General features: G+C 43.2%; 1 protein-coding gene across 3 annotated transcripts; it reads left to right on the top strand.

Annotated features, from left to right (window-relative positions):
- The first annotated feature begins 1,852 nt into the window (after positions 1-1,852).
- On the top strand, positions 1,853-16,326 carry LOC134097958 (nesprin-3-like). 3 transcript variants are annotated; one of them, XM_062550912.1, is made up of 18 exons: positions 1,853-2,003; positions 3,088-3,251; positions 3,506-3,678; positions 4,449-4,758; positions 6,501-6,656; positions 6,845-7,189; positions 8,273-8,409; positions 8,578-8,752; positions 10,008-10,190; positions 11,150-11,293; positions 11,539-11,673; positions 11,866-12,027; positions 12,365-12,537; positions 12,631-12,676; positions 12,978-13,145; positions 13,886-14,044; positions 14,243-14,284; positions 14,989-16,326. In XM_062550912.1, exons 2-18 carry the CDS (start codon positions 3,105-3,107, stop codon positions 15,181-15,183), a joined length of 2,850 nt encoding a protein of 949 aa, XP_062406896.1. In that variant the 5' UTR covers positions 1,853-2,003; positions 3,088-3,104; the 3' UTR covers positions 15,184-16,326. The 3 variants fall into 3 exon arrangements, with proteins under 3 accessions (XP_062406896.1, XP_062406898.1, XP_062406899.1); XM_062550914.1 differs by having other exon boundaries at positions 3,091-3,251; XM_062550915.1 differs by lacking the exon at positions 14,243-14,284.
- Positions 16,327-17,658: the final 1,332 nt, after the last annotated feature.

Raw genomic sequence — 17,658 nt, forward strand, 5'->3', positions numbered from 1 at the left:
CAACACTTAAAAAACAGAAATAGAATTGAAAACATCCATTGATGCAAGTGTAAGACAATGAATGACCTGATGCTATCCGATTGTAAAAATAGATGTTTAAGAATATAACAACATGCAAGGCATGGCATGAAATAACTCCACTATTGAACAAGCATGAATGAATGGTGTTTAGGAACTTAACTAGGTGTAGGCCTATTCATGTAAGAATTCCACATTGTATCAATGAAGTGAAAATTTAGAATGAGTGAAATCTTACACAGTAAAGCTATGTTCATGTAGCCTGGTCCTAACCATCCCATAATACTACCATTTCATTTCGTAGTGGAGGCAATCCTTGGCCGGAAGTACGTGGATGGCTCGCGAGGCTAATGTTCATGTGCCACTTTGTACTTCAACAGGCGCCCCATAAGTCACTGCAGCTTGAAACTGCAAGGAAAAGTGCATGGTCAGGAATCCTAAACCTCATTTTACAGGATAAAATAGTGATTATTGATTGACTGAATACTGTGATGTCAAAAGCAACGACAAGTATGTTACATACAAATAGGCTACTAATTTTCATTTTTTTCTAAGGTGATTTCATAGCCTTCAGTTTGGTTTTCATGCAGTGTTCGAATTACGTGGGAGCCAGTGGGGGCTGAGCTACCATAGGGTGAGCAATGGCTCCCATGAAAGCGGCAAAATCAAATATCTGTGGGGGTCTCTCAAATACTAATCATAAATAAAACTAATTTCCAGTCACCCTGCGCCCATAACTTTTTTTTTTTAACGTGTTAAATCGCCGAAGTGTCGGGAGTCCCAAAATCGTGGCTGATACCGTGTAATGTGAACCTGCACAAGCATGGGCACGGTGGTAAAATGGAATCCAAAATTCAAGCATAAGTGGTCAGTTGTGCTCAGGGAAATGCAGCCCGAGATAAATAAAGGCCAATTTTATCAGTCCATCATAATCTCAAAAAACGTCTTCGACAGAGAGCTATAGTTGCGAGCTAGTTGCCACTGCCAGGCTGAAACCTTTTAGATGCGCATTTCTGGCCCACAGATAGATCAGAACTAGTGCTGTTTGGTGAACGCGAGGTGGGGAAATTTGTGAAACTCCGCGGAGAACCTGCCACTGAGGCTGTCAATGAATACAGGGACTGGAAATTGCAAGGTTCCTTTCAAGGAAAAACTTTGAAGAAACTTATCATCGCATTTAAGCATCACTGTTCTCCCGACGTCTGCGGAGTGCGAAAGGGGATTTTCCGCTTGCAATGGCACAGACGATAAAACTAGAAATAGACTGCGTGCTCGGAGCCTCACTGCCTTGTTCATCGACTTGAATGGACCCCCTATTGAGAATTTTAACCCAGTGCAAATGGAAAACAATTGCTAACTTTCAATAGCAAATTATTATTAATAATATATACATGTGTATGTAGCAGCCTCTCTCTGTCTGCTGTGTATGTGCGTGCACGAAGTTGTGCCGTGCGCAAAAAAAACCTCACCCTCTTGAACTTGCTTCAGGAGAGCGCCTAGGCCTATGTCTTTTTTAGGCTACGTGTACTTGCACAGTTTGGTATTATTTATTTGGTACCTATTATTATTTGACCTATTATTTATTTGACCGATTTAAAAAAAAAAAAAAATAGAGACCCCCTTAGGGTCAAAGTTATAATTCGAACACTTCATGGACATTCAATTTGCATGTAGCATGACATGCTCTCCTGATCCTGAGCCCGACCGTGCCAAGAGCGCTGCTCCGCTAGCATGGGCACTTCCCCGCGGGCTTTTATTTGAATATGTGCAGGAACTAATGCAGAACAAGTTCGACTGCGCATGTTGCTGTCTGCCCTTCAAGGGTATTGTTCACAGTCTAGCCAGTATGCAGTCAACTGGAGTCATATGCCAAGACCACACCACAACTTCGTTTCGTGAGAGGGAGTGATCAACTATGTTTGTATCGTGCTGTGGCTGAGCACATTATTGGAGAATCAAGACCATCATCAGAATCACAGAATTTGGTACGGAATTACGCTAATATAGTCTAAATAAACCAATCTTTCGCAGTAATATGTTTTGAATAAGCCAGTTACGGTAATTAGTTATTCACGGTTATATTTAGGAACCGAATGTTTCCTAAAGCTTACTGTTATTTGATAGGCTAACTGTTCGCTATTCATTTGTTACACTGAAGCCACTGAAGCTTCGGCTAAGAAAGTACTTGGATCTTTTTAACAGCTGTTGACAAGAGTGGATATAAACATAGCCTAGTTAGCTGAGGCTACTCAGTTTATTCTGTTGCTTCCTAACGGTACGTAGCCTATCTGTTACCACGGTTAATGTTTTTGGAGAATGGTGGTACCTCGATGGCATAGCCTTGGAATGTGTTTTTCCTTTAGTTCTTCTCGAGACGAAAAAACATTATTCAGGAAGCATTTGCACAGGGCAGTTCATAACCGTGTTATCATAGCGCAGTTTCTGTCAGGTTAAAGCAATAAACAATCAAACATGTTTATGATATTCGTGAAACAGTTTAACCAGCATGCTAGAACATTTTCAGATTGCTCAGAGGCATTTGTGCTTGCATCTCTTAATTTTCATAGACTTCATGTTTGTGCTGATGTGTCAGGGACCCTATCGAACCAGTTTATTTTACAAGTAGACCATTATTCCTCAACCTAGATGTTTATGTGCGTCTGTTAAACGTTTTTGCATAGGCCCATCAGTTTTGCTCAACAATTTGACTACTTTCATGCTCTTATTTGCATGCCCTAGAGACTACATTTCTCTGGAATAGTATACAAAAACACAGTCAAGCTGATTTCAAGGTCAGTTTCCTTTGACAAATGCCAACCAGTGAGAGATTGAACTACTCATGCTATTTATTTTCATACTTACTCACACTCAGACAGATACACAGAGAGAGGGAGAGAGAGAGAGAGAGAGAGAGAGAGAGAGAGAGAGAGATAATTGGTATTGTTTTTTTTTTAAATATATATATTTTCACACCGTTCTTTAGGATGGGAATTTTGAACTTGTGTGCTCCATCCATGTTATTCCTCATTTTCATTAACTGTCTGTGATCTTCCCTCTCCTCCTCCTAAGCAGTCACAGCCTGCATCATGACTCAGCAGCAGCAGCAGGTGGAGTTTGACCAAAGCCTGGACAGTGCTCGCTCATGGATCCAGGTGGTCCAGGAGAGACTTCGGCAAAATGACAACACACAGGGACCTAGAAAGGACTTGGAAGCCCGAGTCCGAGCGACAGAGGTATTTATTTGGTATGGTTGTGATGACTCATGATGTACAGTATATGATACACAGGACTTACTTAAATGCTTGATTTATTTTAGGCTATTATATTTGGCGCAACAAAAAACAACTTGAATACATAAGACATGCAACAAACTGTTTTATCTGTATATCATGATCATTTATAGCAAATCATATATTATGATGTGAAATTCTGTGATAATTATTGATAATATTGATGTCCTGTCTGTTGACACAATCCTGTGAACCAGGAGATCTGCGAGAGCGAGGAAGAGGGCAGGATGAAGGTGGATTTGGTGATGGCAACTGCGGAGTCCTTGCTGAGAACCAGTAGCGAGGAGGACAGGGTCCAGATTTGCACCAAGCTGAAGGAGCTCAAAGCATTGTGGGAGGAGACCTCTACATACATCACACATTGCCACAGGTGCAGTAGAAAGACACGAGGACATCTCAGTGTAGTTTTACCAAGCTGAATGATAATGTCAAAAACAATACCCACAGAGCTCTGGTTGGTTATCTTAAAGGAGGTGACACATTCAGTCTTGCCAAACAGAAATATTCTGGTTATGTTTAATTTTCTTTTATATATATATATATATTGTTATATTGATTTTTGTGTTGAGGCTTGAAATAATACTGCTGTTGTAAAAGCCTGAAACATTTCCAATTTTTCCAGCATGCCTGTGATATGCGTTCTGTTGTCAAATTGATATATACAGATTACTGATTTAGTAATTTAGCTTAGAATAGATTTTACTCTATGCCACCTGGTAGGCTTTAGTGTTACACAAGCCCATCTAGCACACTTCACTAAGCCTCTCAAAGGCTTGTAATTCTGCTCAAGGTTACTTCCTGTGAAAAGAGAGTTTCTCCTTGCCAGTGTTGGCTTGTGCCAGCTGTATGCCAGGCTTCTGTAAGGCCCTTTGAGGCCCATATCTATTGTTAATCCAATCATGGATTGTACAATGCAATTCTTACTTGAATGCTTCTCTCCGGACTAGACAATTGGCTTAACTAAACTATATAACAATGTGATGTTTGTATCAGTGGATGTATCAGTCTTGAACAATGTTATAGCATTGGGACTGAAGATAAATGAACATTTAATTGAAATTGACTTGAATTAATTGAATGTACTGTGTGTGTGTGTGTGTGTGTGTGTGTGTGTATATTCACAATTCCCTCTCCCCTTAGTCGTGTGGAGTGGGTTTGGCTCCACTGGGGCGAGTACCTGAAGGCCTACGAGGAGCTGTGGGCTTGGCTGCTGCGGGCGCGTCAGGTCCTGGCCCCCGAGCCGGAGCTGCAGCTGGGCTCCCAGGAGAAGCTCTGGCAGCTGGAGCACCACCGCGTGCTGCTGGAGGACACCCAGCACCACCACGCCCACCTGCGCCGGCTGCTGGAGGAGGCCGAGGTCCTCCACGTCCGCACGGAGGACGAGAGCGTGGGCCCCGAGGCACGGCGGGACCTGGAGGGCGCCTACAACAGAGTGCTGGAGCAGGCCAAGGTGAGAGAGGTTCGGCTGACTTTTGTGTAAGCCGCAGGACAGTGTTTTATGCAAGTTGAAAGAAACAAAACCATATTAACACCATATTAACTGCCCCCCTGTATGAGCCTCATAGCGGAGTTGTTTTTGCAAAATCAATGTATACGACGCGGCTTATAGTCGGGAAATTACGCTAGCAGTAGTCAAATAGTGAGGGATGGATGGTTCACCAGAGGGTTGTGAGGGCTGGCACTGTGGTGCGCCCCACTTAACCCCACACAGCTCCAGGGAGAAGTCTGTCGCTGGATACGAGAGTCAGTTGAGATACATGTAGTGTAATAAAGGTGATTTGACTTTTGTGTTCAGACTTGATCATGTTGTATTGTGGTAGCAGTAGTCAAATAGTGAGGGATGGATGGTACACCAGAGGGTGGTGAGGGCTGGCACTGTGGTGCACCCCACTTAACCCCACACAGCTCCAGGGAGAACAGCGGTGTTCGGCGGTGTGGGCTTGACGCGCAGGATTTTAGAATAGTTTTCTATCTCTGTGGGAGGCTGCTGCGCGGCAGACGTTTCTAGTGGGCTTTGCTCCATTGAAAACAATGGAGTTCTAATTTGTTTAATGGCGCGGTGCGCCGCGTATGTGTCCGGTGGGCGCCGGCCTTAAGAGAGTCAGCGGAGATACATGTAGTGTAATAAAGGTATTTATAACAAGATATAAACAACGAACAAGATATGTTGCAAAGCAAAGCGTGCGTGCTTGTGCTGGTCCAGTTTACTTTCGAATGGGCACTCAAGGTAGAGCGTTAGCATATCTCTATCCAACCACATAATGATCAGGATCAAGAATTCCGATGCATGAATTTAGTCCCACAGTGTCCGACTGCTCTTGCTTATCATATTTATTAGTCATAGCAGGTTTAGTTGTCCAAGGTGGTCTGTTTCATTGTGCCTGTTGGGTAGAAGAGGGGAAATATTTTCTTGGGCGTGGCAAACGAACCATCCTTTCACATTACCTTGAAGGAGGGTTGATGGGAGAGACACACTCGAAACATTCCAGTGTCATTAAAGAATTCCTTTGCTAGTCAGCAGCGCAAACAATAGGAGTGGCATTGTCCTTAAAGGCATGGTTTAGAGTATGTTTACCCCACGGTCCTTTGCACCATGACCTCGAGCCAAACGCCCCAACAAGGGCATGAGCGTAATGTTGACATAGTGCTAGTGGTAGCAGCAGAGAGTAAAAGCCATCAGACAAAGTGTTATCTAAATAAACTTACTTACAAACTTTCCAATGCCTCATTTGATGTCATTTTAAGTACAGACCCTATTTGTACTACTGTAGAAGTTTGGTCCTATTCCGGGCATGATTAGAGGGGTAATTTGCAAGATACACCGTTGGTTCCGTTAGCTTGTCCCAAAGCCATTTGGCAGATAGTGATAACTCGACCAGTGTTCGACCAAGGGAAAAAAGCTTTTGAGGTGTTTGGCTTGAGATCATGGTGCAAAGGTGCAAATTACTCCGAACCATCCCTTTTAAGTGAGATGAAATGGGCCCAGTGTAATGACTTAACAGCTCTTTCTTACTAATGTAGAGCAAGTACCCATATATGCATTAACGTGCCTAACTGGTGCTCTGTCTGGGCATGTCTCGCTGTTATCTTCCTCTCGAGTTGCTATCAGTATTCCCCCCCAGACCTTTTGCATTTCGGAATGTTTTGCCAAGTCTAACTGAACCAAATCCTCCTACTGATCCCCATCTTCAGGAGAGAGTGTCGTTGCTGGAGAGGATTGTCGAAGAGCAGAGGGCTTACGACAACCTTGTTGAAGACTTCAGATCGTGGCTGGCATCCCAGACCCAGAGAGTGAATCAGGCTTTGGATGCTGAAGATTCAGCAGACATTAAGATGGAAACACTCCAGGTAGACCTGTCAAGCTCAGTCAGCTGCAACGTGATAAAGACACAAAATATGTCCGCAAACACAACTCCTCATTTAAGAATCATATCTCCATATCTAAACGGACTTTATTTTCTTCCCCCTGAAAGCCCTTAGTGTTTGTGTCTATTTTTGCATGAAGTCAAACGACAATGTGCGCTCTGTTTAACCAGGAGCTCTATGATACAGTGAGCAAGAGAGAGGCGTCTTTGTCTCACATCGAGTCTGTGGCCATCGGGGTGAAGCACAGCTCATCTCCGGGGGGGGCCGAGCGGATCTCCCAGGAAACGGAGGCTCTGCGCGGGGCGTGGGAGCGGCTGAGGGAGCGACTCACGGCCGAGCGGGAGGCCCTGCGGGAGCGCCGGCGGTCCCAGGAAGCCCGGGCCTCGCTGGCCGAGCAGCTGGAGAAAGAGGTCGCCCGGCTCCACGCTCAGACGCAGAGGTTCACCAGGGAGCTGGAGGGACACAGCGAGGATGCAGGCGAGCAGAGTTCACTGGACGCATGGAGGGCGTCCGCTGTGAGTACCCAAAGATGGAGCTGCCACATAGAGTCCTCTCAGTATTGTCTGAGAATATACTGTATGTTATTATAAGTTAACCATAATTTCCCAACCATTAGCCGCGGCTTATACATTGATTTTGCAACATTTCTACAGCTATGAGGTTAATACAGGGGGGGCAATTAATATGATATTAATATGGTTTTGTTTCTTTTAAGCATAAAATACTGCGGCTTATACTCAATGCAGCTAATGCACAGGAAATTTCTGTATGTTATTAACGTGGGAATCATGCACAACAAAAAAATGTAAGAGCTAGCTGGATGACACACTTTGATTGTTTATTCATTTTCACCAATGAACAAAATGGAAAGGAAATAATCAGGGTGTCAAAAGTCAAGATGTGCAGCGCAGCCTATGTATTTTCCTTATCTGACAATCAATCAACCTATCAAACAATATCGGTTGTTAAATTAGTAACCAGAACTATTTTTATCTGAGGGAAGAGTTAAAATCATGTGTTGTTATTGTTATGGAGCAAATTGTTTCTGAAGACTAATACTGTAACATTCCGAGTGAGTAAAGCTAATAAAAGATCAGATTTCTCCCCTGAAGGCATGCCGTGAAAGAAAGTACCCTCCCTCATTCGCTCAAATCATCACTTAGTGGAGTATGGTGTGTTTTATGTGATGAAGGAATTTTCTCTGCAGGCGGTTTAGGGGTATAACCAGTTGCAAAGCAAATGAACTGCGCCCATTGGAAACATTGCAGGAATTTATGCATCACTCCTTGAAGGGCTTGTACCCTCATATAAAGCTTGGGTTATGTTCTGAAGCGTTTATTTTGTCTGAATTCATATGTTTTTTACCTGGTGTCCTTGCAGCTTTCAAGTTTGGGAATTACAGTCCTATTATCCACAGGCCTAGTTCATATCAAAGTCTGTTTATATCCCTGCTCTGTGCTGGGGAGGTTGTGGTTTAGAGGTTTGTGTGTGTGTGTGTGTGTGTGTGTGTGTGTGTGTGTGTGTGTGCATGTGAAGAATGCTGGCTTGTTCTACTTTTACCCGAATAATGTGGAATTTTGATGACTAATCCCGCTCAGGATATCCTCAGTGCCATGGCAACTGAGGAACCCAGTGTGGAACAGCTGAAGGCGGAGCTGAAGAAACTGCTGCGGTATTCCCACGACGCCTCATCCCTGTCCGAGCGCTTGCTGGGCTGCATAAAAGAGTTCCAGGGGTCAGTCGTTGCACATCCTGCTCGCATGACTAAATCCTAATTCCACCAGCTAACTCAGTTGTGCATAGACATAGTCATTTTATGATTAAATCAAGCATGCATTTTCTAGACTCGTGGGGAAATTGCAAAGGAGCTCAATGCTTATTTTGTCTTCCTGGCGTCTGGTAGGGTGAAAAGCCGGGCCTTCAGGCTGTGCGCGGAGAAGGAGGCCAGTTTGACAAAGCGCCTTTGGGATCTGCTACAGGACCACAGCCGGTGGAATCAGACGACCACCAAGATGCTGGAAGTGCCTTTGGAGTCGATTGAATCCAGACATATCACCCCTATGCTGGACAATGTGGAGGTATGGTCTGCCTAACGACAAACAGACTCCCCTGTCCCTCAACAGGAGCCTCTGGGGGAAGGAGACATGGTTAGCTAAAGAGGGAATTATGGGCCATCTGAATCCGACAGCAGCGTCCTTGTGCTGTAAAATGTGGAGGTGCGGCTTTGCCTGATAAACAGACGCCTCTGTCACTCAACGTGCACCCTAGAGGCAGGGCACAGTCATCTGAAGATGGAATTATGGGCCATCTGCTCAGACTAAAGATTGTACGTTAGCTTGAAAACATCAGGTATGGTAATAATGCTCCTACTGCCTCCGGCTCAGGCCATGGCTCTTTCACTTTCTGCTGTCACTCACCCAGCAGAGACACGCCCTACTCCTGAAGACTAGCGCTAGACTGTAAACCAGACACAAGGCACCTGATTGGCCGGGAGCCAGCTGGCGAAAGAAATCCAACAGATTCCCTCTCTCTCTTAACACATTCCTTGGGTCCTAAACATAGACACGGGCATGTGTGTGTCACTCATTCACTCATGCTGACACTGCACTGACGCACCCCCCACCCCCCCCCGCCCCACCCCACACACGCACACAAACACACAAACAGTCAATTTCTGCATTTGTAGAGGTAGATGTCACGCATAGTTAGTAAACACATTCCCCTCTTGAGATGAATATTCAAATATGCTCCAAATAAGCTCCCGGGAAAAAGGAACAAACTGTCCTTGTTTTCACACCTCTTCCGTGCTAAAGGTACATGGTGTCTACCACAGTGTGACCTGACCACAGACATAGTTTTACACCAGGGTGTAGTCTGATGTGACTCTCATGTACATGTACATGAGTCATAGAGGATTGAATAACTACTACAGACGTATCAGTTTTAACAATATACTGTATATCACTGTTACCTTTGACGTAAAGAAGAACAATGTATACAAGAATTTTCCTTGCATCAGCAGTCCACGTATACATGCATACTTGACAAGAAAACTGTGACACACCTAAATCTACTTAACAATGATAATAACATAATTTCTTTAACAATCACCATCAGAACTAATGATCTCCATTGTGAGAATGCCTTTGTGGTGTTGTGTTTGTAGTTTTCCAGTAAACCTTTGTTGTGGACACTGTATGTGTTCATCAAGAAACGCCACTCTGATAAATGGACTTCATTGATAGAGCTTTTCAACACTCAAATCCCTTTTCCAGATCAATGCCTCCCATTCACTCATTCACATACTGTATGTGTGTTCTGTTGCTGAGACAGAAGTTGTTGCAGCACAGGCATGGCTTGGAGAAAAGGCAGAGAGCCTTGCCACTGAGAGAGGACTCGTTACACTGTGTCCACGGATCGGACAAAGCCCAGAGTCTCCTGAAAGAGCTCGGCGTGGCGTTTGGGAAGAGGGAAGAGCTCTACGAGAAACTCCAGCAGAGGAAGGTCCACCTGCAGGTACTGTATGACTTCCCTTTCTTCAAAGCTCACCTCAAGAGCTTCCTGTTTCTGGAACACTTCCGCTACCACATAGACTCATTGCAAATGCTTTTTTTTTGTTGTTTTGTTTATTTGTTTGTTTGTTTTTGTGGTGTCTTGCTCTGTGTGTGCTCTGTTTGTGTTGACTTTTTAAAGTGAAATTGAGTCTGAGAAAGGCACTATAAATCAAACGTGTTATTATTCTTATGACTTGCCTCCGGAAAAACGATGAGACGCTTCACTGTAAAGTTTGCATATCTACAGAAAACCTGTTTGTTTTGTCATTTCATCAAGATGTGCACTAGCCTAGAAATCTAGACGCCCCTAGCGGCAGCAAATGTAATTTGGCTGGCGGGGCAGTCTAGGCACGATCCATAGAGCCAGGGAGCTGAGAACTCGAAAAACCAGCGGGCCAATCACAGCGTGTATAGAGTCGGTGGGTGGGCTTAACATAATGGTGACTGACATGCGACCAGAAGTTGCGACGGTAACGCATCCTGTTATTTGAAAACAAGAAGATGATTCGTTTAGCGTTATCCTATTGCGTGGAGAGGGAAGGTTACGCATCCTGCTACTTGAAAACAAGAAGATGATTTGTTTAGCGTTATCCTATTGTGGGTCTGGCTCGTCAGGCTAGATGTACACTTGATTCTGCCTAAAACACCATCTTATTGAAGCCTTGATATTATATTTCAAATTGTCTACACGTGGAAGCTCAGGGTTCCTACCCATATGGCTTTGCAAGACTAATTGGATAGCGGCTCTCACTGCCGTCTTGTAATACAATGAAGTGCATTTGCTTGGTCAGAGGGCAGAAACCAACAGCTTCTTGGATGATGTTCTGGATGTTAACATTAGCTGTTAGCATTATCCAGGAGGTTTTGAAGAACATTTTGAGAAGCGTGTCTTTTTACTAATTACTCTTCTTTATGTCCTAGGGAATGCTGTCCAGTGTGGATCAGATTGATAAAGGATTTGAATCCATATCAAAACATCTAGACTCTCTCAGAGAGAGACTGACATCAGTTGGCACACTGCAACCTGATCTACAGGCCAAAAGGAATCAGAATGACCAGCTAAAGGTACACATATGTGGTCTCCTACTGTATATGGGACTTTAGAAATGTAACTATCTAGTGTTGGTGTGCCACGTTCATTTCAGCCCTTCTGTAAAACAAGCTAAATTGGTCTGCCCATTGATTAGTAATCCAAATGTGTTTCAACTAAAAATGGGCAACCGAAAGTGTCATCTTTGTGATTATTAAATGCCATGACAAGGAAGGACCAAATATGAGCATATGTGTGTTTTCGATGTGTAACTCTGTAGGTAATCTTGGCCGAGTTGGAGGCCATTCAAGCTGATTTCACATCTCTAAAAGTGCTGGTTTCAGACAACGTAGGCAACATGAAAAGATTCAACTTTCTCCATGCGGAGTGGAGAAATATGCGCAGTGGTGCCAAGGTAAGCCAAGCCCTTCACTGAATTGCAGGTTACAGTACATGCAGCAATCGCTGAAGTGGAAAAGATGGTGCTTGTGTGTGTGTGTGTGTGTGTGTGTGTGTGTGTGTGTGTGTGTGCAATTTGCAATCCTCTGCATGATCTAAGGATACGTTTCTACATCTTAGTCTGATGACCTTTTCTGTGTGTTGTCAGGTGCAACTGAAGGAGAGCACTCAGAATGTGGCAGAGCATGAGGAGTTTGGCCGGAACCTGTTGGATCTGGAGAGCTGGCTGAAGGCGATGCAGAAGAGACTAGCTGCTTCTGGTGTCCTGTCTGGGGATGGAGGCCCAGCCAGTGACCAGACAGACATCCAGGTCTGCATCTACTTATTGTGGCCTTCTGTTGTTGTGCCAGAGGTTGAATTCGGAATTGAGGGCATTTGGTTAAAGTGACAGAGGAAAGACAACTATTTTTTTTTTAAATCATGTAGGCCAAAGAAGAATTGCTCAAATGATAAGAAGCACTCTGAATTAAAGAGTCATATGTGAATATACTACAGTACAGCATGTTCAATCAGGCTTCTTGATTTATCAAATGATTACCAATGTAGAACACTATTTGATCCCTCAATAAATAACATGGTCTAAAACACCAATTTCATCAAATCAACAAGTTTGTAAAAATTTTTTGTAAACGCTGGTATTCTTTTAGGCAAAGTTTGAAGACCTTCTGGAGAAGGAGATACAGCTACACCAGACAGAGGTCCTGGGCCAACGAGTGATGACCAGGACGTCCAAGGAGGGCCAGGGACAAATCCTGGAGGCTTTGCTGAGGCTGAGAGAATCCTGGAACTCAATACACAGCCTCTGCACCCAACATCAAAGGTAGGTCCTCTTAATCTGATGGCGTGTGCCGTGTGTCTGTGCCAAATGAAGCCTTGTGAGTAACATTGTGTGTGTTGTGTTGTTTGTCCATAGTCATCTGCTGCAACAAAGTGTGCGTCATCTGGCATCGGATGCAGAGGTGATGTAACAGCTCTCTTATTCTATGTTGAAAAGTCTAATACGTATTTAGTCCAGTAGAGATTGTATGTCGTATATGTGTCTGTATGTGTCTAATACGTGGTTTTATGCTTACCATACTGTCATATGCCGGTGCTAAAATGGCATAGCAGCCTCAAAGTACAACCAAGAAATAGAGAGATTGAAATTGCTCTTGAATTAGAACTTTCAGAATTTCCTTCAGAATTGACTCACATATTCAGTATTTTACATTAAGAGGTCTGCCACTGACAGCTCATACAACTGTATGTTCTGGCCTGCAGGGCTCTGGAGAGGGTTCAGGGTGTGGTCAGGGTGATGGAAGAGCCAGTAAACACAGAGAGGCCTTTGAGGCTTGGCTGAAAAGGGGGAATGCGGAACTCTCCAAACTCTCAAGTTACAAGGCGCCTCTAAGCGGAAAAGAACTCCAAGCCCGGCAACAGAAGCTTCAGGTGAGGTGGCATTTGTAATAGTCCTATCATTTCTTGTTGGTGCAATTTACATTTTGACGCCTTGACATGCTATTTCTACATGCCTCAGATCAGATTAAATCAACTGTATTGTCCCCAGGAAGGGAAAGTCGTCTTGCGCATCAAGTACCACTGACAGCTGCTCGCGGTCAAGGCATACATTAGTGCAGGGGTGTCAAACTCATATCAGGCAGTGGGCCCAATTTGTTGGAATGAGACCTCGTGAGGGCCATCATTTTCTATTTCCATGTCAGTTTTTTCTGCCTCTTCCTTCCTGAGGATGGTTTGTAGTGCTGCATTTAATCAATTGATTTGATTATAGTGATATTGCTTATTACACACAATTGAAGACAACTGGATGTGAATATCTTTTTTCTTCTTCTAATTTTTCATTCCTACCCAAAACATCTGGGGGGCCGTATGAAACCTGACGGGACCTTATGAAACCCCCCAGGCCTGATTTTTGACACCTGCATTAGTACAACATAATAAGAACAGGCAAAATAGTTATATACTGTAGTCCACATATAAATCAATGACAGTGGTATTGTGCGTCACATTTGAGGTGATTAATAAATGAATGAATGACTGAATGAATGAATGAATGAATGAATGTATTATTCAGTCCCATCGCCTTCCCTGAGTAATGACATGCCTTCAGGTACACCAAACCATGTGACTGTTGTCAGTCTTTTACTGTAAATATTCTATTCTATTCTCAGGAACTTCGTGCTGACCTGGGCCAAGGTCATGACCTGTTTGAGAGGATGATCTCTGCTGGGACTGAAGGTCAGGCTCTAGAGGACCTGAGGTATCACTGGATCCTTTACAGGACCAAGTTACAGGACTGTGGAGATCCACAGGCACATGCAGATCTCAAGGTGACCATGAGTAGACTGATGTTACTGATTCACATGCACAGAAATGCTGCAGAACACCTTGGTGTCTCTGTTAAAGACTGGCATGCCAGGAATAGAACTATTGAAATTATAGACCTTATATAAACGTAAATCAATTCTGTCATCCTAGACCTTCACAATGCACTCATATCTCTGTTGACTTCGACATGTGTTTCACAGGCCAGTCGGGTACCTAAGCAGAAATTGACTGAAATAAGAACAGTAAGATATGTTGCATGTGTTATCATATTTGGTACCTCTGGAGGTTTACACTAATACTTTGCTGGCAGCGAGCTGGACACATTCATGCAGACTCTAATGCTTCTTGTCTAGTCTAGGGCTAGCCCAAGCCTTTTCTTTGGGCTTAAGCATTAATGAATAGCTTCAGTCTTCTATTTCCAGTACAAGTTGTGCCACTCCAGAATCAAACTGAACGGCCCTGGTGCAGTCCATGGAAACCAAAAAAAAAAGAAAAAAAAGAAAATAGAATAGAATAAAATAAAATGATATTTCTAACACTATACAGAAATGTACACCCTAATCAAAATGTGTCTTTCAGCTTTCTGATTTTTATGCATGTGATTTTTTGTCATTACATCCAAACAGTTACTACTTCACATTCTGTCACTATTTCTAGGCAATTGCTGCACATCATAGCGTCTTTAACCCCCCTAATTACTGTCCATCACAGCCCCTTTACAGTAATTTCCCGCATGTAAGCCGCATTGTGTATAAGCCGCAGGACAGTGTTTCATGCAAGTTAAAAGAAACAAAGCCATATTAACACCATATTAACTGCCCCCCGCCCCCTGTATTAACCTCATAGCTGAAGAAATTTAGCTCAATCAATGTACTGTATAAGCCAGCGGCTAATAGTCGGGAAATTGTGGTAACGGCGCCCTCTGCTGGTCTTTGGTTGTGTGCAGGCCCAGAAGAGCAGCAGTGGCTTCCTGCAGCGCGTGTGCTGTGCGGCGCTGCCCCTCCAGCTGCTGCTCCTCTCGCTGCTCCTGCTGGCCTTCCTGCTGCCGCTCACCTACGAGGGCAACAGCTGCTCGCTCGTCAACAACTTCGCCCGCTCCTTCAAGGTCATGCTCCGCCACGACGGCCTGCCGCCCACCTGAAGCCGCCGACACTCGGCCTGCGTTCGGAGCACCGACTCAAGTCACTCACTACGTAGTGCTCTGAATAGCAAACAACTTATCAACTCATTCACTACAATTTGTTTGCTATACTCAATTTGTATAGCGAAGAACTTTACCATGGATATTTTGAACGAAGCCTCGGTTAGAAAAGGATGAATGTTTGTTTACAGACTTTTGAAGGTGCTCTCTTCTCTCCTGCTGGCAGCGCTGCAGTCTTACAGGTTTTTCTTACAAAGAAATGTTAATGTTTCTGTTTTGGTTACGCTGGATGAAGCACTGAAAGAAAAAAAAAAAATTGTGAGGTTGATAATTTTTTTATCATCTGCCAACTATGCAGTTGTTAGCAAAACCAGTCTTGCAAGAGTTTTAACTCCTTAGCTTATTTGTTTTAAACAAAAAGCTCCTGCTGTTTTCAAAACAAAACAAGATGTAATGGTACTTATTTACCAATTAGTAGTGGTATAATAAGGAGATATTCTACATATGATAATGTTGCCACATATTCTCAACAAAAATGTGTTGGAACAGTTTTGTTGGCTACAAGAAAGATAGGCTTAACTGCATCCAAAGCTCCTTGAAACCAATCAGGTCTGATTACATTTGCACCAATAACTTTGTTTGCATATACCGCTTGTTCCAGAATGCTGTTTTCTTATACATTGACTGAATAGCACAGTCACATACTCACACCCTGTCAGGGCAATGTTATGTGTTGGCTAGCTAAAGTACTGTATTCATCATCTCTGCAGGTTGGTTACTGGGAGGATAATGTTTGCTTGCCTCCATAGGCTATTACTGTAAACTTTGAACCAAAAATATACAAACTTTGTTTTTGTTTCCAGGAGAAATATGCAATTTTTCAACCTGGGCTCTGTATCTAGTTTTTGGGTCTGCATTTAGACCCCAAATGACCTATAAATAGAGCCCAGATAACCCCCCCCCCCCCCAGATTTCTTCAATTAATGCAGCCATGTTATACAATGGCAATGAGCTAAGAGTGTCAGAGTGCCTTCCAAAACTTCTTGCTTATCTTTTCTCTGCTTGACAATGATCATTCTGTCTCTGTCCCAACAGGTATGGGAATGTTTTATAAATAAACACATGGCAGATGCCTTTCCAATTTCTCAGTCATTGTTAATCTTTTAATGACGCTTCACCAAGGAGGTGTATGTGTGTGGTTCTGTCCAGTATGCCACTACTTGGCACAGTTAAACTAGAAAGGCCAAATGATTAGGTACTCCAGGTGCCAGGTCACGGGTTGACTTGTGGAAAAGGCTCAGTGAGTGAGCCCTCACACACTTCACAGTATTACACTGGCACATCCCTAAGACCTTAAACACTTACTTGGATCATGCATCAAAGACTATGGGCCCTAGTGTACACTCAATGTGTCTGTGCATTATTGTGGCCTCTCCTCATTGCCACTTGTGGGCATGTTGCACTCTAGCACCACCAACAGGCCAAAGTTGGACATGCGTTCACACACCTAATTAAGGAGGTGATGAAGTACTGGATCTGATTCTTCCAAGCAAACTCTCTCATACCAGGTCTTGACTTGTATGTCCTCTCGTAGCTCTTTCTCCCATTTGGTCTGTATAATGTTGAATATTGTATTCCATTAAGAATGGACTCATCAAGAATAAAGGATTGAAATTGCTATAGGGATTTCTCTGTAATAGGACGTCACAAATACTTGATGAACCACTTCACTCCATCTTTCTTTTTTATTCTATTTTTGAAAAAGTCCCACTCCACTCCAATAGTCCACTCTGTTAGATTGTGTTATTATAATTATTTAGTCTGTGTGGATTTATTTAAGCATTTGTTGCCAATACCTGTGTAGCGCCTCTCTAGCGTGTTGGCTATAGTGAGAGGTGGCTAACCTGAGTTCTTTAAACTCTATTCCAAACAATTAAACAAGCGGGGTTTCACTAATAAACTAATCAGTATTAAACTTGTGTGTGTGTCTAATTAATACCTTGTATGAAATACTCTTTCCTTTGAAATCACTTTTTAAGCATTAACATGTACACTTTAACATGAAATGAAATGTCTCTGAATTACTTTTATCCTTTTAACACACTTACTTTTAAGCAATGAATACTCGTTTTCTTAATCAACTTATTATATCAAAATAGTCAGTAAACACAACTGTTTTTATCAAAAATATGAAATGTTTACTTAGAAAAAGTAAGCAACTTCAACCAAATACTCTTGGCAATATCACTTTTCAAATCACAAATGCATTCACATTCATATTCAAACACAAGGGCCCAAGAAAATAAAATAGCCGGCAAAACCCTAAACTATTTTCAAATACCCTTTGAATGTTCACTCGATGCAGGCCTGAATGCAGCTCGAGTGCGTTGTAGCCTTAAACAAAATGGCTGCTTCACCACGCAGGCGAAAACAAAATAGCTGCTAATGGTACCTTTTCTCAGTGTGTCTGTAGCT

The sequence above is a fragment of the Sardina pilchardus genome, chromosome 12, assembly GCF_963854185.1.
Source record: "Sardina pilchardus chromosome 12, fSarPil1.1, whole genome shotgun sequence".
Taxonomy (NCBI): Eukaryota; Metazoa; Chordata; class Actinopteri; order Clupeiformes; family Clupeidae; genus Sardina; species Sardina pilchardus.